The 26,294-nt window shown below is 32.3% G+C and overlaps 4 protein-coding genes across 5 annotated transcripts in view; 2 read left to right on the top strand and 2 right to left on the bottom strand.

Moving 5' to 3' along the window:
* LOC108907535 (mitogen-activated protein kinase-binding protein 1) overlaps positions 1-4,920 on the top strand; it is a 101,636-nt gene extending 96,716 nt beyond the window's left edge. For both annotated transcript variants that reach the window (XM_018711269.2, XM_018711306.1), the window contains 4 exons: positions 463-690; positions 749-895; positions 992-1,072; positions 3,889-4,920. In XM_018711269.2, the coding sequence (XP_018566785.1) occupies positions 463-690; positions 749-895; positions 992-1,072; positions 3,889-4,247 (815 nt within the window). In that variant the 3' untranslated portion in view covers positions 4,248-4,920. The remainder of the gene's footprint in view (positions 1-462; positions 691-748; positions 896-991; positions 1,073-3,888) is intronic.
* Positions 4,921-5,087: 167 nt separating this feature from the next.
* LOC108907453 (protein FAM173B) lies at positions 5,088-6,056 on the bottom strand. Its single transcript, XM_018711146.1, has 4 exons — positions 5,902-6,056; positions 5,666-5,845; positions 5,434-5,615; positions 5,088-5,382 (listed from the first exon to the last, which is right to left on the bottom strand). Exons 1-4 carry the CDS (start codon positions 5,999-6,001, stop codon positions 5,236-5,238), a joined length of 609 nt encoding a protein of 202 aa, XP_018566662.1. The 5' UTR covers positions 6,002-6,056; the 3' UTR covers positions 5,088-5,235.
* Positions 6,057-10,059: 4,003 nt separating this feature from the next.
* LOC108907446 (probable pseudouridine-5'-phosphatase) lies at positions 10,060-10,945 on the top strand. The gene is made up of 2 exons (XM_018711132.2): positions 10,060-10,298; positions 10,488-10,945. Exons 1-2 carry the CDS (start codon positions 10,238-10,240, stop codon positions 10,943-10,945), a joined length of 519 nt encoding a protein of 172 aa, XP_018566648.2. The 5' UTR covers positions 10,060-10,237.
* Positions 10,946-20,307: 9,362 nt separating this feature from the next.
* Positions 20,308-24,577, bottom strand: LOC108907413 (facilitated trehalose transporter Tret1). The gene is made up of 3 exons (XM_018711084.1): positions 24,417-24,577; positions 23,190-23,259; positions 20,308-21,906 (listed from the first exon to the last, which is right to left on the bottom strand). The coding sequence occupies exons 1-3, from the start codon at positions 24,456-24,458 to the stop codon at positions 20,645-20,647; spliced, it is 1,374 nt and encodes a 457-aa protein (XP_018566600.1). The 5' UTR covers positions 24,459-24,577; the 3' UTR covers positions 20,308-20,644.
* Positions 24,578-26,294: the final 1,717 nt, after the last annotated feature.

The following is a 26,294-nucleotide window of genomic DNA, read 5'->3' as shown; positions in this document are numbered from 1 at the left end:
TACATAATTATTTTCCATTAACGTTTCACTGTTAGTTTCATTTAGGACTTCTAAAAAGGTACTAATAGGCAGGCAGCACTGATAATTGTGCACATACAATGAAGTTCGGGCACTGCCCAGTGATGGCGTAGACAAGAGTTTAGGTGCAGTTTAAAAATGATTTATAACTCGCTTATTTATATAATTTGAAAATAAAGAATTTTAAATTAGTATTCTGCGGAACAAGTACTATTACTCCTAAAAAATTGACCCCCACTTAAAGATACACCCTGTATATCATAAAAGGATTGAATACCATTATTTTAGTTTAAACAACTTTTAAAGCAAGAAATTAAGTCTTACTAAAATTAATGAATTATTTCACACTTTAAAAAGTTTGAGGTTACACCAAAATGTAAATAACTATAAAATATATGTTATTGATGCATTGTTTCAAGTTATAAATATTGAAGTTGCGATCAGTTTCAGGAAAGAGAAACACGAGCACGGTGTCTCGGAACAATTCGAGATATGCCAAAAATAACGCCATAACACGGAGCAGGTCGAGCGGCATGCTAAACCAGTCGGATTCCGATCCGGAAACGCAGGAAAAGAAAGTCTCTAGGCTGATGCGACCTACGATTAGTTCTCACAACAAAATCAACAGTAAAAATTTGCAGCAAAGTCGAAAGAAGCATTCTTACTCTACGAGTAAGTCGAAGGCGAATAGTGTTGGAGTAACGTTTCCTTGACGAGGTTTATTTTTCAGGTAATTTGAATACCGTCGGTACGATAGACAACATATCAACGTCGGACGAGGAGATGCCCACCGCACCGCCTAGAAGTAGAAATTACGACAGCGGCCAGCCATCTATAACACCCAGGAGGCACCTCAATAACAAGGATAAGTCTAGAGGTAAATACGATGGTTTAATTTTTCGTTGAACACGTTTTGTGCTTTTCGATATATGACGAACAAAGCGAGTGTGTAAAGTGCACTTATTTTTTGTAGCTTCAAGGCACTCTATTCATTTTGACGACACTTTAACAAACGAAGATATTGACTCTAATGAAAGTTTATCGTCAATAGAGAGTAAGTTGTTTTTACAGAATTTTCTGCATGAGATCTCTACAACTTTATTTCTTCAGGACAGAATTATATTTTTGCATGTTACATATTGTTCTATTGCATGAATTATATATTTTATAATTTGGGGATATACAGGGTGTTTTCTAAATCATTGTCACAACTTCACGAGGTTGTTTCTTGTATCGCTTTATACCGAAGGGCTTTTTTTATAACCAAAGGGTCTAAAGCCGCACTATTCCAAGGATGTTGAAACTTGAGCCAATAATTTTCTTACTATTGTAAAGGCTAACTTTTCATGTATGCCATGACTGGTATCGAACATAGTAAGATACATCTGTGTCTCAGTTGGCGAATTTGATCTGCCAGTAACAAAAATACTCATTTTTAAGTGACGTCTTTCAGGAAATCCGAAGAAAAACTTTTCTAAAAATATTAGGAACTACGTTAAAACCGACCTTTAATTTAGTTTGTTATAAAATGTGTTTAGCTAAAGCTGTTATATGTATTAAATCCTTGATATCTAATAAGCAGCCTATACTTTGTCGAAATTATGGAGAGTAACTCATCGCTAACTCGTGGACCATTTTCATTTCTTTTATTTTAAAAGTGGAATTTGGACAATTTTTATCAATTGTACTGAGGGTTGCTTTCGGTGTGCAGCAAAATAAAACGCTCTCTCAATGGTAAAAATAAAAGTATTTTTTATTGAAAACAAAGTTTTTGAAAAAGACGTGTTGTCAGGGTGAGCGTTCACTGGAGAGTCTTCTGTGTGTGCAGTCGGTCGTAAGTATATGAGTAAGCATCTGGTCGCCGGCGCCAGTCCGCCATAGACCCTTCCTGGAACCCTGGTGCGTCCAGGCGGCGTCAGGCTGGCACTCTTGACGTAATGCTTAAAGATGTGTCACTTGCAGACATGTGTACCCACAGTACTTTTAGCATGGTTTCATATATTCAATGTTTTTCGATTATAACCAGTCCATGTTATTTGCTTTTCTCCATGCGGATGTCGGTACCATTTCGAACCTTCTGCTATGAAGTGCAACGGACAGAGATAGATTGACGTTCACTGTAACTCGGTCTATAGACGATTATAGATCCTATTGATGTGCATAGAGAGCGGCACATCATTTAATACAAGACAAATAATAACCGTTACAAAAATCATTTTATACAGGGTGTTTGTAAATAAGTGCGAAATATTTTAGGGGGTGGTTGTCGAAGTTATTTTGTGAAAAAAGGTTCATATAAACGTAGGTCGAAATATGCTTCGTTTCCGAAATACAGTGTTTAAATTTTAATTTTTCATTTATTTTTATTAATTATTTCAAAAAGTTTTAAAGATATTGATTCAAAATTTGAAAAACGCTTTGGAGGGATAAATGTACTTTTTTGGGGGGTGATCCAAATATTTCTACTTGCACCAGTGGCGTTTTTTAATAAAAAAAATTGGACGCCACTGACTTTTTCCCATTTTGATATTTTTTTTAGAAATCCCCCATCAATTCTGAATGAAATTAATCTCTCATTTTTTTTCGTAGGATGTACCGTTTTTGAGGAAAAAAATAAAACATAATATATTGTAGGTTTTATTAATTTTTTATTTGAAAGTGTCATTTAATAAAGCTTTATTGTGGTCAAAGTAAAAATGCAATTCAACATTGAAAATAAAAAGTGGGTAACAAATTCTTCGATTTGGAGATACAGGATGTTCAAAATTCTTTGAAATAATTAAAATTTATACACTGTATCTTGGAAACGAAAAATATTTCAACCTACGTTTATATGAACTTTTTTCAGAAAATGACTTCAGCAATCACCCCCTAAAATATTTCGCACTTATTTAAAACGTCCTGTATTTTATACGCTTTATACGTAAGAGTAACTAAATTTATTTACTCATATGGCTTTATAAAATAGTGTTTTTATATTATGTTCGAGTCACTCTCCATAATTTCGACTCTGAAGTATAGCCATGATTTCATAGCACCTACAGATTAGTAGGTCTCTTTACTAGTAGGTACAAAGTAAATGTTTTAAAATTGAATTTATTTTAATTACACATTTAGTCAGCATTGTAGTTGTTTCCTACAATAGACTTAGAAAACACTCTATATATTCATTATTTAATAATGATTTCATTAATTCCTATATGAATTTTTTCCATGGGAAAATATATTGGAACTTTGCATATGTTTACAGTCTGATGTCGTACTTTAGAATAAGTGTATATCCGAGTAGGTAAAATTCAAGAATTTTAATTTTTTACTACATTATCACTGCCTTAGAAAATCTGAATTCTATAGTTTTGTAATTTCTCCCAAGCTTAATCCCAAATACCTTGTCTCTTATGTGCTCCAATCAAGAGTAACGTTTATTAAATGTGATAAATTATTAGTTGGAATTAAAAATGTTGCTGTATTATTGAAAATTACACAGCTCCATAAAAAAAATTTGAAAAAAGTGCGAGGACCCAGACTAGTCTTACCATACATTTTTGGGGTCGTTGAATCCAAATCCAAGGTCAGTTTTGCTCCATTGTGTTGGGATTTGTTTAACCTTAAAAATTAAGCCCAAAAACCCTATATCTCGGGAAATCATTAATCCCCCGGGATTTTAATCCCAATAACCCCATAACCACGTAAGCCCACAACTCGTAAACCCAATAAACCCCATAACCCTGACCCTTGAAGTTCTCCTATCCAAGCGATTTCAAATATCTTAAAATGGAGAACGATCCTGCCGATGATTTCGCTATTCCCTTGACTGGTCCTTTTTTCAAGAAGCCGTTTTTGTAAACTTACGTGTACCTATTTTTTCAGTGTCAAACCAATTGTGTGACGACTTAATAGACCAACTCACTACCACTGCAGAGAAAGTGGTAAAACTGTACGATCGTCTCAACGAAAGCGACGACGGCAACGAATCTCAAATGGAAAGGATAGACAGGGTGAAAATGTCAATGATCCGCACCCACAAAATCCTCCACGATTGCATTTTCAAGGAACTGAAACAAAACAACGGCAGTATCGACGTCAACCAGACGGATACCGTCAAGAAACTGAACGACCTGGTGTCGAAGGGTCCCAGCGGACCCAATTCCGTCATAAACATTATGGAACAGTATTCCGATATATTATTGGATATGGTCCAACAGAAGATACACAACGCTAATATTTGATATCCGTTGAGCGTCAACTTCGAGTTAATATGTTAACCTGTGATTATATTTTTTAAAGTGTATGTATATTTTGGTTTAAAGTGTTTTGGACACGTTTGATTACCTAACGATTTTTTTAATTCGTTTCGATGTATTATCGTTTTCGATACATTAGGGTTTTGTTGTACGAGTTGTATACTTTTTAGATATTTGAGGACTGTTTACCTCATTGATGCATTCCAAGTATATGGCTGTTAAAACGACTTGAACTGAACGAATAAAAGCCAAAAGAGATATGGTTAATACAGGGCGTTGCTTTCCGCGCCATACTCGTAGCGCCAAATTAGATTGTAGCGGATAAACGGAATTTATAAGGAATTTTTTAAATGTTACATAACGGAATTGTTAAGTTGTGCTTCCCCCTAAAATGTACTAATTTTGTAAATTATTTTTATCGGTAGTGTTTGCATATAATGTATAATTATGTTGGATATAACAAAGTAAGATTGTGAATTGTTTTCTTTTTGTATAGTTTATTGTCACTTCGATTCTAACTTTTTTAATGTCCTTAGTGTGTATGGAACCTGTCAATTTTTTATCATAAGCTCATAGTGTACACTAAATATTTGTAACCGTCAGACTGTATTAATTGTAATTTCATAATAAATATCATGAAGTACTTTCCCTAATTAAACACTCTTTTTCTTTATGCAGAATGATCCCGAAAAAAACGCGAAAAGTAAATTTATTTCGAATGGCAACGCAGAAAAACCAAGAAAATTTACAACAAACAGAATGTTAAGTCTTTTAAGGTAAGTACATGAACAAATACACAAAAGATTAACAGAAAAGCCATTTTTTATCGATTAAAATTATATTTCCTTCTCAATTTACATGAAAATTGGAACAATACTTACAACTAATTCAATAAATAAATCATCATAGCACAGTAGATTATTGGAGAATAATCGGCAAAAAGCCTCGATATTGGAGATTGGTACTGTCATTGTCAGGACGGTTCGAAATTGTAAACCCAAACTTTGTCGATGCCTTGCCCAATCGTCTTTTCAGGAATTAAATTGGGTAAAGGGAATCTGCACGCGATAACCTTGCAGTTCTTGCATTCCTTTTGCAACTTTTTCTCCAAATCGGCCATCTAAAATACGAAATTCAATATACACTAAGATAAAAACTACAACTAACTCACCATTTGTTCAACACCAAAAATGACGATATTGTTGTATTTCGATACGTCATACTTCCATAAATCTTTTCTGTGGAACTTGGTATTATCCGACAAGCCCTGTTTAAACGCGTCAAATTTTGAATACAGCACCAACCAAGGGTTCAGTTCCACACCATGTGATACGAATTTGTTCTTTGCGGCTTCTGTAACATTTAAAATTACTACAAGGTGTTACAGATTGCAAAAATCTTACCCAATACTATTCGTCCATCTCCAGACCCCAAATCTAATAAGCTGCCTTTTCGTCCTTTAAGAGCATTTAAAACGTTTGTGATTTGTTCGTTTGTCGCTGGAATATATGGTAAGCAAAATCTTCTTAAAGCTGGGCTGATAAATGGTGCACAAATGGCCGTTAGTCCAAGTGCGATTCCTCCTGATAAAATTTTATCAAAACAAAAATTTGTAGATGAAGTTATGTACGAGTACTACCTGTTATTCCAACTAGTAATTTTCCCGTGGTAGAAATCTGTAAACCACCCGCTTTCTTTACTGCTCCGCTATGCAAGTCGACAAAATTTATTTCACTCATTTGAAACTTGACTAAACTTCAAAAATATTAATATTAGGTTATGTCGATTGTCTGGTTGTCATTCAGTTTCTTCTTCTTCCTCTTATTGAGATCAAAACGTCTAGTATCGTGTTCATAAAATATAAGAGACCAGGGGCTTGATTTTTGAAAACAGGAGAACTGATTCTCCAGAGAAAAAATTCACCTGACAAATTTCTCTTAAAAACTTAAATACTTATTTTTGAACGTTGAAGGAATCCAATTCTCTAGAGAATTTAATTTATGCCGTATGTCGAGGATATATTTGCAACTGACCAATCAGCGGGCAGAGTTTTCTTCAATATTTCAGTGCCATTATTGGCGACCCTGATGTTTAATCACTTGATTTGATTTTGAAAGTTGTTTTGTAAATGTCATTATATTCGTCAGGGAGACTAGACATCTCCATGATATTCGTAGTAATTTAATATAACTTCAATTTGAATAGAAGTATATTTGAAAACACAAAAAAGAAATTAATATGCTTAGAAACAATGAAGAACTTTTTAAAATGAAAGTTTTCTTCTACTTTTGCTCACAAAAAGGCCCAAGAACAGTGGTCAGATATTGCTGAAACTTTGAATGGTTTAATTAATGTTGTCGCGGATGGTTTACAATTTCTGCAGCTTGCAAATTAGGTATTCATTATATTTAGATTTAATAATAAATTATTTGGATCCATTACAAATTTCAAATGATTACGCACCTTCGAACAGCGAATGAATAAAGTGACAATTTGCGCATGAGCATGATATGACATTCGGATTCAAACTATTCGCAGGAAACGCCAATTCCCCCGACAAAACCCTGTGGAATTATTTCTCTTGATATCTAGAGAAAATATTCCACAAGAAAATTTCAAAAATCACATTATCTGTGTGTCAAGAGAAAATGACGTAATTTTCTCTAATGAACTAACTCTCCTGTTTTCAAAAATCAAGCCCCAGAGGGGGCCTTTTGATTTGCAAAATATAGTAGCTAATACCAACTTAGAGTTACTCTGAACTGATATTAGTTGCTAATAGGTGCTACTGTAGCCAAAACGAAAGCCCCCCAGGGTAATTATTTATAGCGATTTCCATTGATGCACTGAGTGCGCATTCAGTGTATCTCCATCCTGTATTATCTACAGTGATAATAAAAGATGGAAATATACTCGGTGCGCACTCAGTGTGTCAATGGAAATCGCCATTAGTTTCTAATAAGGCGGTGCCACAATGACATTAGAAATTCTCGAATGGGGCGAACTTAAAACTAAATTAAAGATTGATAATCCGGTACTCAAATATATCAAAATTTTTGAAAATATTTGCAGAAGTGCAAACATTCGCACATAAGTAAACTATTATCTATATATGTATATCTACAAGCAAAAGAACAATATGAAATACAAATCAGATTAACGATATTCAAAATTATGATTTGTTTTCTCTATGAATTGGTCAGCTGCTGCCATCTCTGAGTTGTTTATTTTACTAATCGGATGTGATATTTTACATTACCTTTCTTTATTATAACTTGGGCCCGAATGTTGAACCCACAAAAAGCACAAAACATATATTACCTTCGAGCCTACTAGAGGCTGCCTTCAATGCTAAATGAGCGAACAGATGTGCGAGAGAGAAAGCAAATAAAACTGCTAGCTATCTCTCTCACCCAACATACAATCAACATAATCTTCGGATGAATCCATATCAGAGATATGGAGTAGGGAGAATGAGCGTCAAGATCACAGATCAAGAAAAGACATAGATAAATAATTCAGGATATTTGTTTGAATCTCAAATGATTCATGTTTATATTTACTATTCCCCGTGTTGTAATTGGTTCATTTAAGTTTCGCGCCACTTTTACGCTCAAATTTTGACATTTTCCAGAAAATTCGAGNGAACCTGACCTGTATTTGATTTATTATGACAAGAATTTCAAAAAAAATTTGTCTTAGCTGCTAAGTTTTGTCCGTCATTTCAACTCCCTTACGACGTTTCGAGTGAAAATTAGGGATATCTAATTTTTCATAAATTTTGTCAAAATAAGTACTGTTACTCCTAAATTCACGTATTTTATTTAGGGTAGCGTGCAGCAAATTTCTTGCCTTAACAACATCCCTGTATTTATTTTTTAAAATGGAAGAGACAGTATCGGTTTGTTGAAAAATTAATGTAAATGTTTATAAAAAAAAATATACTCTGAGGATCCTCTAAAAATGTTTTTAAACCTACTGCTCTTCTAATTGATTTTTCTACAAAATCGAAAAATTCCAACGAGTTGCTACTCGTACATTAGTGGGAATACGATTTCCTCCAAGTTGTTCTAACACTTGGGTACGCTTTGTAGATTTAGAAAAAAACGACGAAAATCCTGATAAGGTCGAGAAAAAAACTTTAACCTGCTGAATTGAACTACACGCATTATTTAAAACCAAATTAAAGACATGTGTGTATAGCAATGAGTAAATATTGCTTGTGGAGCTATAGATTTTATTTTTGCCTGCAAACCGTTTATTTCTTCCGACATCACACAAGCTCCATCGTATGTCTGAGCCCACAGATCAAGAAAAGGCATAGATAAATAATTCAGGGTACTTTGTTTGAATCTCAAATGATTCATGTTTATATTTACTATTCCCCGTGTTGTGATTGGTTCATTTAAGTTTCGCGCCACTTTTACGCTCCACATTTGTCAGAAAAATTGAGTTCGCCATTGTTGTGTTTCGTAGTGTAATCTAATGTTTTTGCGTTTTTAATGATTTCGTGCTTGTTAGTAAGATTTTTTCCAGTGAAAAAAGTGTTGAACAATGCCGAAGAAGTACTATATTTGCAATAATATGTACCAAATGAAAGGAAATCAACGATCGTTCCATAAGTAAGTAACAATAATCATAGATCGTAGCAATAAAACAAGCTGTTGGGGTTAAATTTAAATATTTCGCTTTGACAAAATTTAAGTGCCAAAAAGCATTAGTAAATCAGATAAACCAAGGCGTAAAACATTTAATAGATTTTTTTATATGTTACAGATTTCCGAAAAATCTTCTAATTAGAAGACAGTGGTTTAGAAGCTTAGGAATTCCATATACAGAAACAATATACCTATGTATGCTGTGACCACGTTTGTAATAAAATGCATGCAGGATAATATTCTTAGGATAAGCCATAAGTTAAAAAAAAATATTTTATTTCATTATCAATAAATTTCTATTTGAGTAATATGGTTGTCTTTTTTCATTCATAACATTCATTCGATAGCGACAACCTAAAAAATAAACCAATTAACAGCTTTATTAGGGACAAACTTTAACTCCAGTTTTATAGCCGTAACACGCAATGTAAAAATCTACATGTAATTCTATATAAAATATATATTTAAACCTGTTCTAATTTTTAGTTTTCTATATAAATTCACATATCCCTATGTGTTTGTGATAGGAAGGGTTAATGGACCGACTATAAAATGAATTATAATTTTAAAATATGGTCAATCTTTTAGTTTCCTATATATACAAATTTTATAAATTCTATGTAAGAGTTGATACCAAATTTTACACCGTGTCATACAGCTATTAAAATTAAAACTAGGGTATACCTACCCAAATGGAATTTAATTACTTTGTTTCGTTAAAATCTCGTGAAAATCATATTCATTAACAACTTAAGAGTATGATGAAATGTATCATTCCTTTTGTATATAAATGAGAGTAAAATGTGTCAGTAGATCATCTCCACCGCATTCCAGGAAGAAGTAAATGTAGGGGACTGTGAAGATCATAAGTAATGAAATAGGTTGAAGAAAAGTTAAATAATCTCATAGATACCTTAAGAAATAAAACAGGCTTTCTTAGCATACCTATTAATGGCACCATATTTTCCCGTATTACTAGTTTATCTGTGGAAAATAAAATTTACAATTATAATTATTAAACTTGTTATTTTATTGCAATCAGCCCCTATAAAATGATACGCCACTGCCCAGGAGGGAATGTAAACACAACTTCCTCACCCCTCCCATGAACTATTTTGGCTTCAAGCCACAATTATGTATCTATGTCTTTTCTCGATCTGTGTTCCGCTGTTTATGCTTGTATTTTTCCGCTGACGACGTCGGGTAATGTTAAAAACTGAGGTTTGTGAAAGGACGGCGGCCAATCGGGGATTGCATTTACGAGCGATCTGATCGACATTAAAGAAAAATATCAGTTTTTTTAGCCTTTCACATCCTATGAAAATGCTGTTCAAAAAAGTGACTCACGTTATGTTTGATATGGATGGACTTCTAATTGGTAAGTTACTATTTTCTAAAAATATAATGCAGTGCTCGATAAATATTGATTTTTAATATACTTATTCTTGATTATTTTTTTAATACAGATATAAAATTTTATCATCTTAAATTTAACTATTTCATTAATCTACTATAAATTTACAAAAAATCCATTTTAACATATATAATAATAGATTATTGATTTTAGAGTCCGAGTCTGTGTATGATAAAATTATGAATGACATAGCAGCAGTATATGGTAAAGAATATACCACAGACATTAGAGTGAAAGTTTTGGGAACCCCAGAAAAGGACACAGCCAGAATAGCTGTCACAGAAATGGGACTGCCCATTTCACCTGAAGAATTCCTAATAGTTTACAGAGAAAAAGTATACAAGGAGTTGCAAAACCCAGTTCTAATGCCGGGAGCTAAGGAACTGGTCAAACACTTTTATAAGAACGAGATACCAATAGCAGTGGCGACATCTTCTTCGCAGGATTGTATGGAGCTTAAGACAAAGAACCATCAGGATATCTTTAAGTTGTTTCACCATATCGTTTGTGGAAGTACCGATCCTGAGGTCAAGCATGGAAAACCTGCCCCTGATATATTTTTGGTGTGTGCCTCGAGGTTCCCCGATAAACCCCATCCTTCTCAGGTATAATAATTTTACATAAAGTATATAATAGATATAAATATATAATTATATATTATATAGAATATAATTCTTTATATTCAATAATTCTATAATTTTTACATGAACGTAAACACACAACAAATACCACTGCCAAAAAAAATGTACATGTTTCTATTTAATCAAAATGACTTGATAACGGCACATGTTTTTAATTTCCAATTAAGGACAAATATTTCAAAAAAATTGTACGAAATCATGTATACATAATATAACAATTATTGATAACGATGGTTCGTGCAAAAATCATGATTAAGATGTGATAAAATGTGATTGTTATTTGATTGAAAATGTGTCATCACATTTAATAATTATATATCAATGGTTGCAAACTATGCAAGCCCACTTGAACATATCATGCTCTGATCATTCTTGCATAATTGATGTTTAAATAATTTGCGCAATAAATCTATTATAACTTTTTTTTCATTGAATCTTGCTTTATTCCTAAGATTTATCAACAAGTTGACATGAAATATGATCTGTTACATATTCACGCTTTAATACGAAAACATGCTATCTCAGATTTCGGTTGAGAAACATGCCATCTCAAATTTCATTTGGAAAACATGCTAACTCAGATCTTTAGGTAAAAACATGCTATCAGTGTGACTAGAAAATTTAAGTTGGCACATTGAATGATTGAAACCGTGCATTTATAATAAACTTATATAATATATTTTTAAAAAAGTAAGGAATGTTTGTCCAGGTACACTGTTTATTTTACTTTTTTTATTCAACATTCTACAATTAATTTTGTTAAGTTTTTGTTTGTTAAGTTTTTGTTTGTTATAAACAACAAAATTATTAATTAAAAAAATAGAATATTATAGCAACTATAAATCAGATAAGAGTACGCTATTAATTTTGATATCAAAGCAAACTTGTATGAAAAAAATCGAATAATTTTTAGTAATAACAAAACATTTTTATATATTAAGGTATACAATAATTTTTTTTATTTGTTATTTCAAAAAACGTCGACTTACACAGATGGCCTATTTAAAAGTAAACAATCGAATACAGAGAAAACAGATTTCTAATTTAATTTTATCATCATCAGGTGATAATAGCTTTAATACACAAAGTTATCAATGGAAAATACTTCATCCGTTACAGTGTTTGAATATGATTATGTAATTTAATACTTCTTTATTGTTATTCAGTAGAAAGTATGTAATTGTTATTAAATTTTTAAACTTGAATGCAAGGTCTTAAATTATGTGGGACTAAAATATTTTTTTAATACTGCATATACATTAACTAGGTCCACAAATGGGTAACGTTATATTATTAGTCTAGTAAATTTGTTTAACGATGTTGAAAAATTAGTCAACGTTTGTTATAGGTATTAAGTTAACATACATTTTATTATACCAAACTTAGTGTAGCGTTTTGTTTTTTCCTTTAGTAAGTACGCTAATTTAAAATAATTGATAGAGGTGTTTTATATTTATATATTATTTCAAATTATGCATATTTGTATGAAAAATATTTTAGACCTTTAGGTATACGTTGAAATGTATTGAGAAATAATTTGTTTGCTAAAACAATTTTTTTTTGCCAACCACACACAATTATTTATTTTGCTGTACTTGCTGAAATATCTAAGTTTCTCTTTTTGGATTAAAAGTATGTAAAACCTTCACTTCTAAACCCGTTTTAATCTTTACCAATTAATTAAAAAATATTTGCATAAATTGTAAATTTCCTAGCTTAAATAAATTGGCAAAAAAATTGGAGACAATACCTAGTTTTACCACTTATTGGGCAAATTTTGGCGATTTTTAGTGACTTCATTTAGAATTCAATGGGATTTATTAAATTCTGCAATTTGACACTAAATATTTTTTAAACGTTGAATATAGTATATTGTCGGTAGGTATTGGTATTGTAGGTCAATATCTCTGATTATTGATACTGAGATTCATAAACTAAAAATAAATACTTTTTATTAAAATCTTAAAATAATTTTAAAAAATATTTCAAATCATGTCAATTTTCAGTTTTCTATTTATTTTTTGTTACGTACATTTCACTAAAAAGTAAAAATAATTATATTATAAAATATTAATGAGTTTTACTTACAATTATTAAAATATACTCATGAACATACCAATATTAGACAATATTTAATAAATCACCCAAAAAATATTAATTTAGAAAAAACAGTTGACATTTTTTTAATAGTCAGTGCTTCATCTGCATTAACATAAAAAAATATGGAGACTTTAAAATATAATATACAGGGTGATTCACTAACGGTGACCAAAAACGAAACCTCGTATTCTTTGTTGAATTTTAAGAGGAATCTTTCCTGTAAGGTTTTTATCTAGGACGCTTCGTTAAAAAGATACTTAAAAAAATATTTTTAACTTATTAATAAATTAAAAACTAGTAAGTGAAATAATTTGAAATTGGGCACATGTATTTGTATAAACATTGCCCAAAATCTGGAGCGTTTTTCTAAAATTAAGATGCTACAGTGGCGGAGATATAGGAAATCAGTGGCATATTTTTCTAAATAAAATAGTACGCTTTACGGTAACAATCGTAATATTTTCTGATTCGTCTTTCAATTTTGTACAAATTACTACGCTCTTATATTTTTGGAAAAAAGCCTAATTTTCAAGTAAGATTTGAAGAACCAACTGAGAACACACTTTGATATTCGAAAAAAGTCTGATTTTCGAGTAAAACTTTAAAAACGAATTGAAAACAGTGGACCTCAACCCACTGGATTTATTTTTGTGGGGTGCTGTTAAACGGCTGGTATACAGTGAACAAATTAATACTCCTGAGCAGTTAGAAGAAAGAATAAATAATACTTTTCATCACATTCAAGCAACAGCATACATTTCGAAAGAATTACATTTTCGTTACCTACTAAAAAGATGTCGCTCCTGTGTTCGTGGAAATAGAAATATTTTTGAGCATTTACTCAAATAAACTCGTTAAAATGGTGACTAATGTTATGAATTTCTTTATTCGAATAAATAAGCGAATGATTAGTGTTTGTAATGTCATTTACTTAAAATGCTTTTTTCGAAAAACATAAGAGAGTAGTAATTTGTAGAAAATTGAAAGACGAATCCGAAAATCTTATGATTGCTACCGTAAAGCAGTGGCGTACTATTTTATTTAGAAAAATATTCCACTCTGTACCTCCGCCACTGGAGCTTCTAAATTTTAGGGGAAAGTCTCAGATTTTGGACAATATTTACATAAATACATGTGCGCAATTTCAAATTATTTCACTTATTAGTTTTTAAATTAATTAAAAGAATTTAAAATATTTTTTCAAGCTTAACACCTTATATATTTTTAACGAAGCGTCATAGATAAGAACTTTATACCAAAGACTCCCCTTAAAATTCATNCCGATACCCTGTATCTCCGCCACTGGAGCATGTAAATTTTAGGAAGAGCCCTCAGATTTTGGACAATGTTTACATAAATACATGTGCCCAATTTCAAATTATTTCACTTACTAGTTTTTAAATTATATAAAAAAATTAAAAATATTTTTTAAAGTTTAACACCCTGTCTTTTTAACGAAGCGTCCTAAATAAAAACATTCAGGAAAGATTCCCTTAAAAATTCACCAAAGAATACGAGGTTTCATTCTTGGTCACTTTTAGTGAATCATCCTGTATAAGGTCATTCAGAATATGGCGTAAAATCATAGAAAATCAATCTGTTTTACAACATTATTTTACGTGACAATTTCACTATCTGCCACTCTGTTAGTTTTATACAGTTAGTTTAAAATGGTAAAAACACAACACTGGCAAGCGCGCGCGTTCAACCGAGTTGACTATAGTTTAGGGCCAATTTAAAAAACGAATTGTACCTTGATCATTTGATAAAAAATATATAATTCCAGATAAGTATTCTAGGAAATTATTATTCCTAAAAAACACCCTACATAATCAGTGATTTGAAGAATATAATAAATCTAATATGGTTCGTCACGATTGATTTTTGGTCGTGGTAGCCTTGAATGAATTGCAATTTATGAGCTACGCTAAACCCTGTGATTTGTATCCATAAACAGCTAGACATTTTGGTAATTTCTATATTATACGTCCCACACCACAGCCAAGTTGATTATTAATAAAAGAAATTAAACTGATGACCAGAGAGCGGACAATTTGTGTCTTTAACCTTGAACATAGNTAGAGATCTTTTAATATCTCATGAGCCGCGAAATGCGCGAAAGGCGTGGCGTATCCCCATAATTCTTCTAATAAGCACGTTGTGAAAACATTGACTCAGAATTAGACCACGTGCCTCATTACAACTAGAAATGAACTAAGGCGCTCGGGCATCAATAAGGTCAACTGGCGAACGTTATATATATTTTTATTGCTTAAATTAAAATAATAAAGAATAGGGCATTTTATTATGATATTTGTAATCGGATCAAAGGCTTGTTTACGCTAGAGCTCGAGAGAGACTGTGAATAATAGGTGTAACGTTTTTAGGACGTAGAATAATTTAGGCGACGGTCGGAATTATGTTTCTGCGCATATGAAGGTCAAAGCTCATAAGATTTTAAAACATCTCTACTCGCAGCAGTGGCGGCTTGTCCTATGATGAGGCAAGTGAGGCAGTATCTCACCAATAAATTTGGGAAGCACACCCATTAAAATGAATACTTGAAGTGTTTACTTATTTAATTTCTTGTCACTTCTTTAATCACAATTTTACTTTTTTAAATTTTTTTCACTATTTGCATCCATAAATTGCATAATTTTGCTTGAAACTGAAATAAAATACGGACGGCCCTGGCCTTCCATCAATCATCAACAGCAGCGCGCGAACGAATCAATGCATTCATCTCATTTCCTCTTTAAGAAATGAATGTTCAGAGGCATGTGTCTTCCTTGTCTAGCATATTATGTACAACAATACCGATTTAGGAGTGGTAGGGATAAGTTCGACGTCACAAATATGCTCCCACTGAGGTATGCCTCAGATACGTCACGTCTAAATCTTCCACCATCGTTTAACACACTGGTATGTTTTATCTCTGTCGCTCCCTTCAAATGTGATCTCTTTTCCCTTTTTATAGTTCATTGTTTTCGGTTTGTTTTCGTGTTTGGCGGATAAATTAGGTTAGGTTAGTGTTTCCTTTAGCCTTTAGCTGATTTAAATAAAAAATAAAGTGAAAAGTGACCTTTCGGTAGTGGATGTGTGAAGCATAACATTATAAAACAGAAATCGCGGGACCAAGCGAATCATCTCAACTTCCCCAGATAAATGTAAATATTCGCAATACTTCCGATTTTGTAATTTTTTTAATAAACCAGCAGCATTTTTCGAATGATTACTATGAAGATAAATTATACATAGTTAAAGAACTAAAGCGTCCTATTCCAGATTTAAGTTAATCTTTTATTACCACGTTCGGGGCCGGCGGAAAATCAAATCGGGGGTTTAATAACGCATGGTACGAAAAGTTTGACTGGCTTACTGGTAGTGTAACATTAAATAAATTATTTTGTTGGTCATGTATTTTATTTGTCACAAATAGTAGCGACAAAGTTTGGTCAAAAACTGGAAGTAGTGATTTAAAAAAATTGTCTCGGGGTCTATTGCTACATAATAAAAGCACTCAACATATTTCATCGAATTGTAAACTCACTCTTATGATAATACGAAAGCAGAATATTGCCACAGCGATAGACAATGCGCGTAAAATAGAAACTGAAAATTTTAAAGAAAATCGACAAATTTTAAAAAGACTTATAGACATTACGTTACACCTTTACATGCAAGAATTATCTTTTAGGGGGCATAATGAATCTAACGAATCTTTAATCGCGGAAATTTCAAAGAGCTAGTCACTTTGGTTATAGTCTGTTTAGAAATGAAAGAGAGTAATAAAAGCTTATTATGTATGCAAATAAATATAGTACTGGTGCAAATATTCAATATTTTTATATTATGTATTATCGGTATAGATGAGGTGTACTTTTAAAAAAACTTTGTGCGACCGGGTTGTACTAAATTGTAGCAGGTAGCTAAAATTTAATCCCCGACAATCCGTCTTTGTCTATGCCGCTTCAATTTCTCGGTCCAGTTCTGTTATAAGTAAACAATATAAAAACAGCATTTCAAAACATGAGGCTACTTTAAGCATCATAACCGGGTTAAGAGGGTTTTTAGTAATTCAAATAGAATTATTCAATATTATTATCAAAATATTTATTTAAATTTAATGAATAGACTTTTATTCCACACAAAAATATATGTATTTTGAAAATTCAAATTATGGTGAGTAAATGTAGTGTTGTATAAATGTACAATAAAGAAAATAAAAAAGTAGGTATATTAAAATTCATCCTCTGAATATTCTGATGAATTATCTTCGTCTCCTAGATTGATAACGATAGGTTCCACAGTAACGTCAATTAAATTATCGAGTTCCCACATTTCTTCTCTTCTTTTTGTGCATGATGTATACATCTTTGCCAGTTATTTGCAGTGACTCGTTCCAAGGAATTTTTTAACAAAATTTTCACGTCACTTAATTTAAACGTCGTATTATTTCGCTCTATATCTCCTTTTACCTGCGCCCAGACTAATTCGATTGGGTTAAGTTCACAGTGATAAGGTGCTAATCGTAGTACCGTTATTTGGCGATTTGTTGCCATTTCATCGATAACATATTTTTTCTGATCTTTATTAAGATTGACAAGTGTCAAAAATTCCTTTTCACCATAATTGTTTCAAAAGGAATGTTTTTTCCGGATAACCATTGAATTATATCGGCTTTCCTCCAAGCAGTCGTAGGCGTCCGCTCGGTCTGCCGTGAGTGGTAACTGGCATTATCCATGACAATTACAGACCCCGGAGAAATAAGATCCAACATCTGTGTAAAATACTCTTCGAAAACATCTGCGTTCATGTCTTCGTGATAGTCACCACGTTTCGTGATAGCCACCAGTTTTTAGATTCAAATAAAAGTAAACCGCCATCTACAAAACCACTGGCACTACCTATATGTGTCACTATTAATCTTCGCCCTTTACCTGAAGGTGCCTTGAAGCCTGTTGAAAGTCCATCCAAAAATGCTTGTCGAAAACTTTTTACATTTTTATCTTGCCATACTTTTGTTACAGTATATCCCTCGTTGACCCAATTTGGCAAAGTTTCGAGTTTCAGGCGCCGATGAATGTATAACGCTTTATAGAACAAAAAGTTTTGCTCTCCTGATTTTCGGCTTTAGCGTCATTATTGTATATATATTGAACTATAATTTTCGAAAGTTTTATCACTTTTTATTTATAATTGACATTTTTACAGCAACTTTCGTACAAAGTCATCCCGCTGAGTTATTTAAAGAAAACTACTAAAAAAAAAATTTCACGATTAAATTGTTAATAACTTTTTTTCCTGATAAAATACTTTGTCAGCAATTTAGCCTGTTATTGTACTCATCATTTAAAGTAGACCTGTGTAGTTATTTCCGGGTTATCAAGGTTTGACACAGGCCGAACCTCTACCAACTGGACTAATATATTTGTAATAATATTGCCAACGAGGCTCTGTTTACTCAACAAATATCAAAGTACAAAATTAAAAGGTAAGTGCATGCACAGAGGAAGTGATATATAAATAAATGTAGGCTGTAAACATCAATAAAGTTGTAAAATAATATTGACAACGAGGCTCTGTTTACTCAACAAATATCAAAGTACAGAATTAAAAGGTAAGTGCATGCACAGAGAAAGTGATATATAAATAAATGTAGGCTGTAAACATCAATAAAGTTGTAAATATGTGGTAGTAGGCTATAAAAAATGGAAATTAGTACAAGTAATTATAAATATAGAACTTTTAATAAGTTTTCTCTGAAATTGTTTCAAAGTGGTGGTTTCATATACACGTACGTGTGTACTAAAATATATATGCTTTTCCTATTCTTTTGTAATGGTATCAACAGACGACCCTTTCGCTCAATTGGAAAAAATGCACTGACTTTGTAGAATTATTTATTTGACATAAGTTACATAAATGTTACACTTAAACTTATAGTAGATGACTGCGAACTGCGACGTTGATTAACTGGTGGTTGTAATGTTAATTCTCTGTTGGGCCAGATTAGGGTTTTCTATATTTACATCTATCAGTGAAATAATTACTTAAACAGTCTATTGTTCGAACAAACAGATAAGGTACAAAAATAATTATATCAGACGTGAATGACCATCCTTTGTGTTGGGGTAGTCACGGAAGTTTACTAATAATATCTTGTGAATACAAATTAATTGCTTATTTACTAAATCTTTGAACTATCAGTATAGCTAAGAGGAAACAACTTATAATTAGGTAAATATGTAATGAGATAACTGTCTTAGAAATGGAATATGGAAAAATACGAGTACTTCATATGACTTGATTGATTAATAATTAATATACAGGGTGTTCCTAAATAAGTGTCGCAACGGAAAACTATAAATTCCTTTTGGAAAAAGAAACATATTTTTCCTCTTCCATTTTTTTCTCCGGGCTTTCGTTTTAGAGATACACGGTGTCAAAACTTTAATTTTTTTTTTTAGTTTTTCGCCAATATCTTAGGAATCGTTTGAACTACAGGACTGAGCTTTTGTACACACATTACCACTATTAATAGCTACTTTTTCGCACCCTTTTCGAATTCATTGGACGTGCCAGTGGTGGAGATTTTAAGGTATTGTAAGAGTTCCCCCCCCCCCCTAAATTTTACGCCACTGGAAAAATTGACTTTTGACAGCAAATTCTAAAGCGCCAATTAATTTTACACAATAAGAGTTCTCTTGGTTCATTGCTCTAAAGTCAACCCTTTTCAATAAAAATGACTTTTTATGAACAAAAGCAAACATTTTTGCTAACGTTATATTATATTATATATTTTGTTGTTTAATCAAAATTATCTGCTTGTTCACTTCAATCATATCTTAATTGAGTACTCAAAAGATGTGAAATTATTTTCGAATAATGTTACATGCTACATAAAAATAAATAAGGCAGTTATAAAAAATACATATATTTACTAAAAACAATTCTATTATAAAAAAAATAAAGTAGGTACTCCAGTCAAATTTGATCAGTTTGATCATGAAAAAATTATTAGTAGACATTTTTATTGGATTTTATGAAGGGGAAGAGTATGTAGAATAATAATATCAAAAAATTAAATAGATCTTATTTTTACGGTAATTAAAAAAAAAGAGAAATCACCTATGCCTCTTTGCTCCCAAGATAGCTTTTTTATATTACGTTAATTGTTAATTAACTATTGGACGTATCAGACCGGGATTTTAGAGACAATTAAAGAAAGGATTAAACCTTTAGTTTCAGAAAGTTTTAAATTGATAATTCATGTAATAAACGCGCTAGCAGCAGTAAAAATTAACATTAATGAAGGGCCTACACGCGGGAGAAAGGGCGCCGGGCCCGCGCATGCGTGTGAACGTCGCACTAGGTCATAAAAAAGTGCAATAAAATGTGTACTAATAATTTTGTCAAGTTTACAGGTTTTATGATCTAATTCGCCTGGAATAGACCCGGTGATCACAGATCGCAGTATAAGTTAAATGTGGCAGGAAGCTTTGATTACTTTTTCAAATGCCACAGTAAAGGTAATTATGAAAGCTCTTTTTCTATCTCTTCAACTGTTCACTTGTTCTTGGTCTCCGGCACATAGAACAAAATAAAGAAAGCGCCGGCCAAGGAAATAACGGAGTATACGTAAAGTGGGACTGAAATATTCCATAGGTCCTCGAAAACCACGAACAACTTTACGCTCACAAAGGCCAAAATCCATATAAGGAACGTACACACAGACATAGCTCGCCCCTTGATCTTCTCTTCAAAGATCTCGGCTGTTATAATCCACCCAATAGGGCCTATGCCGACAGAAAAGCCTACTACGAACAAGCACAGGGCCACCACTGGTATATATTGAACCACGGCATTTTCACTTTCTATCGCTATACTAAGAGCGGTAACACCCAAGCAAAGCCCCATTACAATCTGTGTGACTACTAGTAGAACTTTCCTTCCCAGTCTGTCCACCAGTAGGGCCTGGGGCACAACTGAGAATACCTCGAACACAGCGAAGATGATGGAAGCGTTCTGTGCACCTAATTCGATATCCGTCTTGCCGAAGATGTGACTCAAATACGACGTTACGGAGTCTATACCTGTTAATACTTTGACTAAGGCTAGACCAACGCCTAGGACACAAGCTTTCTTTACAGATCTCTTCTTGAAAACACTTACGGTACTCTGTTTTTCGCTTGTGTCACACTTTAGATGGAGCCTAAGGTCCTCGTATTCTGTGTCTACGTAATGTTTGCCCAGAAACTTCCTCAAGGACTCTTTGGACTCTTCGATTCTTCCCTTACGTAGCAAATAAAAAGGAGTTTCCGGCATGCTAAAAAAGGCGAAGCCGAAAAGAATTGGGAGTGCTGCGCAAGCTATAGACAAAGACCTTATCGACAGATACGCTCCGGCAACGTTGGTGAAAAGTATCCCGCAGGATATCATGAACTGTACGAGGCTGCCAAGTACCCCCCTCACTTCTTTCCGAGCTATTTCTCCGATATACATGGAGACGGTGACGCAATAAGAACCTCCCGCCATTCCAGTCATGAATCTTCCTAGTATGAGCATCCAAACGCTATTGGAAAGTATGATTAAGACCCATCCTATTTCAAAGACGCCGATAAGGAGGAGCATGGTGATCTTGCGACCTATTTTGTCGCATAGGGAGCCTATGAAGAGGGCGAGAAGAGCGGCGCCTATGGACGAGGAGGAACAAATCCAGCCTAAGTCGTCGGAGTTTATGGGAAAGTCGAGTTTGCCTTGCATTAGTTCGTCGCTGATCTGGGAGGGCCAGCCGAAGACGATGCCCGTGGAGAAGTTGGCCAATGAAGCTGATGGAGAATATATAAAATAAATATTACAGAACTACCTTGGGATAGTTATGGCAATAGTTATTACCATAAGCTTTTGCTTTGTTTCTACTGGCAGAAAGCGACCTACTAATCTGTAGGTACTGCATGATGATGATGATAATATGCTGTCATGGTAGTTATAGAAAATTTCATATTTTAATAGATCGTTCTCTGCCAGTAGGTGCAAAGTAATGGAGCTCCCACAGTTTCCTACGATCAAAATAGGTAGGTTTAATTAAACGTTACTTCAAAGATGACAAACATGTTTTTTAGTCCAAGGGGGGTCATTTTACACAGTTCTGTTAATTCAATTACTTCGTTTACTATATTATACAAATAAAATGACATCTGTTTGGAAGGATTAGCATTGTTTTTAGAAGATAAGTTAAACAACCTTGGTTAGTTCTTTTCAGTGAAATCCAGATGGCAGTGCTAGTTATGTGTGTCTGTTTATTCATAAATAAATGTAAATATCTATCTGGTTTTACGGTAGAACATTGTATGTGTAATCATTGTTTTCTTCTAAAAACAATGCTCTAACGTAAAAGCACATAGATATTTATGAATAAACACACTTCCCTAGCACTGCCATCTGGATTTCATTAAAGAGAGCTAACCAAGGTTGTTTAACTTGTCTTCTAAAAAGAATGGTATTAGCGTGTCAAATTCCAATAAAACTTAACAAAAATCATTTGAAAAAAAAACATCTTTTGTCAGCTTCGACGCTCTCTAGCGGCTACACGAAGCAGTTTAGTATAGTTTAGTTAAAAATACCAATTTTGATCGCAGAAAGCTGTGGTAGTTCCAGTTGAAACATCCTGTATACATAGAAACAAATTTTACAGCCTTTTTGAATAAAACAAGTTTAAGCTCATAATGAATATGCCACAAATAAATATTGTTTTGAATTGGATATAACAAATTAATATGTTCTGTATTTATATTTACAGGAACTTGTTTAAAAAAGTTCCATAGTGGAACGTGATGTAAATACGAAGAGAGATAATAAATGATCATTTTATTGTAAACAAATTGGGAAATCACAAATATTTAATTTTTATTATGTTAATCCATATTTAAACATTCTAGACCGATATATTACCAACCGAAAAGCTTAAGGAAGAAAGAATTAGAATATATCACGTATATTATGTCATGTACACATTTTTAATTAGTTTTAGTAAGAAAACAAAAGGAAAATATATAGAAACTGGATCATCCAGTTGTTTGTTGTATGTAAACAAATATACTCGTATATTTACCAGATGCAGCAGCAACATACTGCAGGGTCCAATTACCCATATCATTTTTGTCTTCTTTTCCTTCTTTTTCCTATAAAAAAGAGCTTTTATAGTTTTTACAGCTAATTGTAATTTAATCATAAGTTCTTCGACCCACATTGTACAGTCTGATTCATTTAGAGATCTGTTAGGTCATGCTTGTAAGAAAAAAAATTTCTGAAAAACATTAATTCAAGACACCTAACATCAAAAGAATAATTACAGCTCCATTACCTAATAATTTTGCCCCAGGATAACAATGCTAGACTACATTTTTGTAGCTGGTTCAGAAATAAACAAAATAAAATAATGACTTCTGTAGCGCAGTCCTATTTGGATTGATTGGACATGGGCAAGATGTAGTTGTAAATTGGCCTGCCAGGTCACTCGACCTGAATCTTTCAAATTTTTATTGTTGGGGATTCATGAAAAGCAAAATTTATGCTACATCAATTTAAACTCGCCAGAATGGAGTTGATGTGGTAATAGAAGACTTGATTATAAACAACTTATAGTGAAAGTTTTATTCAGGGAGTGTATAGTCTCCATGGTTCTAGTGATGAAGATGATTTCGAAAATTTGTCAGATTAGGGGTCGTTGTACATGCTTATTTGTTTATTCCTTCCTTTTTTGTACCAGCGTATTTATAATTGTATTATCTTCTAGTTTATTTATGATTTGTACTACAGTAGTTTCGATATCAGAACTTTATTGGCTTATTCTTTTTTTTTAATTCTATTTCAAAAAATATTGTACAAGTATGGTTTTTAGTATCGCCATCTATACAAAAAGATTTGAACTAACAATTCTAACTGCAATTTGAAGCTATTCGAGGGACCTAACAACCCCAGTTTGCGGAACTAAATTAAATTTCTTCATTTCGGAGATATTGGCAGCGGGAGTGTTAAATGGGACACCCTGTAGGTATATATGACGTTAAAATTTTGTCACTTATTTCTAGGACACCCTGTTTAATACTTGGCAAATTTTAAGTTTATTATTTAGTTATTTACAAATGAGAAAAATTGTATTTTAACCAAATTTGTACCTTAAGGTAGGTACCATGGATTTTAAAGGGTTACCAGTATAAATTTGTATCCCTTACAGTTTCTGAGATTTTCACGTTGTGTGCCCTTAAGTGAATCAAACTGCATAAATCTCTGTAATCTGTATAAATATAATATATAAATCATTAATATAACTCCTTACCAGTTTTTCCATCTTAAAAAGAATAAATAAATAAACTACCATTTGCTCCTCATTTCGTCACTTACTGTGCTGGTCTTTCAGCAATAATGTACACGAAATCAATTTACGAATGACACAACGAGAACTTTGTGAGTAGTTCCCAATTATTTAAGTGACTTTCAGTTAGGAAACTTCTTACATGTTTATCAGATTTGTTGTTCCTTTAATTTACTAAATTTAATTTTAATCTGATAGTAATCTGCAAGCTGATAACAGAAGTGAGCGATTTATTATATTATTTGATTTGGTTTATCGATCTTGAAATACAAAAATTTTGAAACCTTCAACTTGGATTCTAGCCACTATTTTATTACCATAGATCAAGTGGCATTGCGAAACAGCCATTGTTTCGTCGATTTATTTATAAAATAATGCAATATCTTCTTGATGGACGTAGGAAGATAACAGAAACACAAATTGCCGCCGCCTATGATCAGCCGTTTGATGAATTTTTCAATGTGCTCGGAAGGGTGTACCAGTCCACAGGCGGGGACTCGTAGAGGATAAAGGGGCCACAAAAAATCATGAAGTTTATCTAAATTAAATTTATTAAAATAGGACCTGACAAGGAATAAATTTGACAGTTCTAAGCTCGTTAAATAATAGAAAAATACAAGATCTTATTTTATTTAAACATCAACGATATAGATTTTTTTTATTAGAATTAGAATAATATCGAATATGCTTGGGTTAAACGCTTAAGTGGTGATAAGTATATAACTCAAGACTGTTTTAAGTAAAAAAAGTTGATAAAAAGAACTGCTAAACATATTTATTTAAAAATTTATTTAAAAATAAATATTTATTTAAAAATAAACATGTTATGTGGTTAGTGTTTTCATTATTGCTGTCCAAACGAAATAATTGCACATAGGTACCTACCTATTTTCTATTAATGTTATTAAATCACCCATTTTACATTAAAATAGTATATAGATAAATTTTGAGAATTCTTCCTAAACCAGTAGTCGGTAATCTCTATAAAAGATTATGAAGGTATTAATAGGTGTTTAACGGTATGGATTTTTGGTGTTATCTAAATCGTTCTTATTTGTTTCCTAACAGTTTGAAAGTTTGTAATGCAGATAATACGCACACACACATACGTGTGCCATTGTGCGTAGAATATATTATCACACCAAGCGGATGTACCATTTATCTACAGAGTGTTCTTTAGATAACTTCTCAGGATTGATTCTTATCAAAAAAATCAGATCAGATTAAATGCAACGCCATTTAATTCGTTTTGAAACTGCAAAAAAGATTTTTTTAAACAATTTTTAATAAAGATTTCATGTGTTCACCAGATCGTTTGTATGCAGATGATGGCAGTGCTCAAACGACTAAATGCATCCGAAAATTTTTAATTGCATTTACAATATTATAGAAAAACTATAATGTTCACGAGCGGGATATTCAGTCAGATTTTATAAAATAAATTAGTACGCAACTATTTGGACATTTTCTCGCAAATAATAAATAGGAATAAATTTCCCCGTCATTATTTATTATGGAGATCTTTGCCAATAGCCGTACTATAACTGTAAATTAAAAAATTATATTATTATGTAATAATATATCACAACTTTAAAAATTGTATTTACAATAAAATTAAATAACAGAAAAAAAACAAAGTGATATATTTACCTAATAATTAACAAAATTGTTCCTACTTGGTTTATGAATACATTTAAAACATATGAAAAAATATAAAAACAAATTTTCATAAGGTAGCCAGCTAACTTATCTATTTACCTATAAAATAACGCCGAAAGCTTTTCGTTTGCCTCCACTTTTAACAAAATATTTTAAAAACATAGTGATAGTTTTTATAAAACA

The sequence above is a fragment of the Anoplophora glabripennis genome, unplaced genomic scaffold (assembly GCF_000390285.2).
Source record: "Anoplophora glabripennis isolate ALB-LARVAE unplaced genomic scaffold, Agla_2.0 scaffold20, whole genome shotgun sequence".
NCBI classification, from domain to species: domain Eukaryota; kingdom Metazoa; phylum Arthropoda; class Insecta; order Coleoptera; family Cerambycidae; genus Anoplophora; species Anoplophora glabripennis.
The sequence above is the reverse complement of the archived record's forward strand: the minus strand, read 5'-3'. Positions and strand labels throughout refer to the sequence as shown.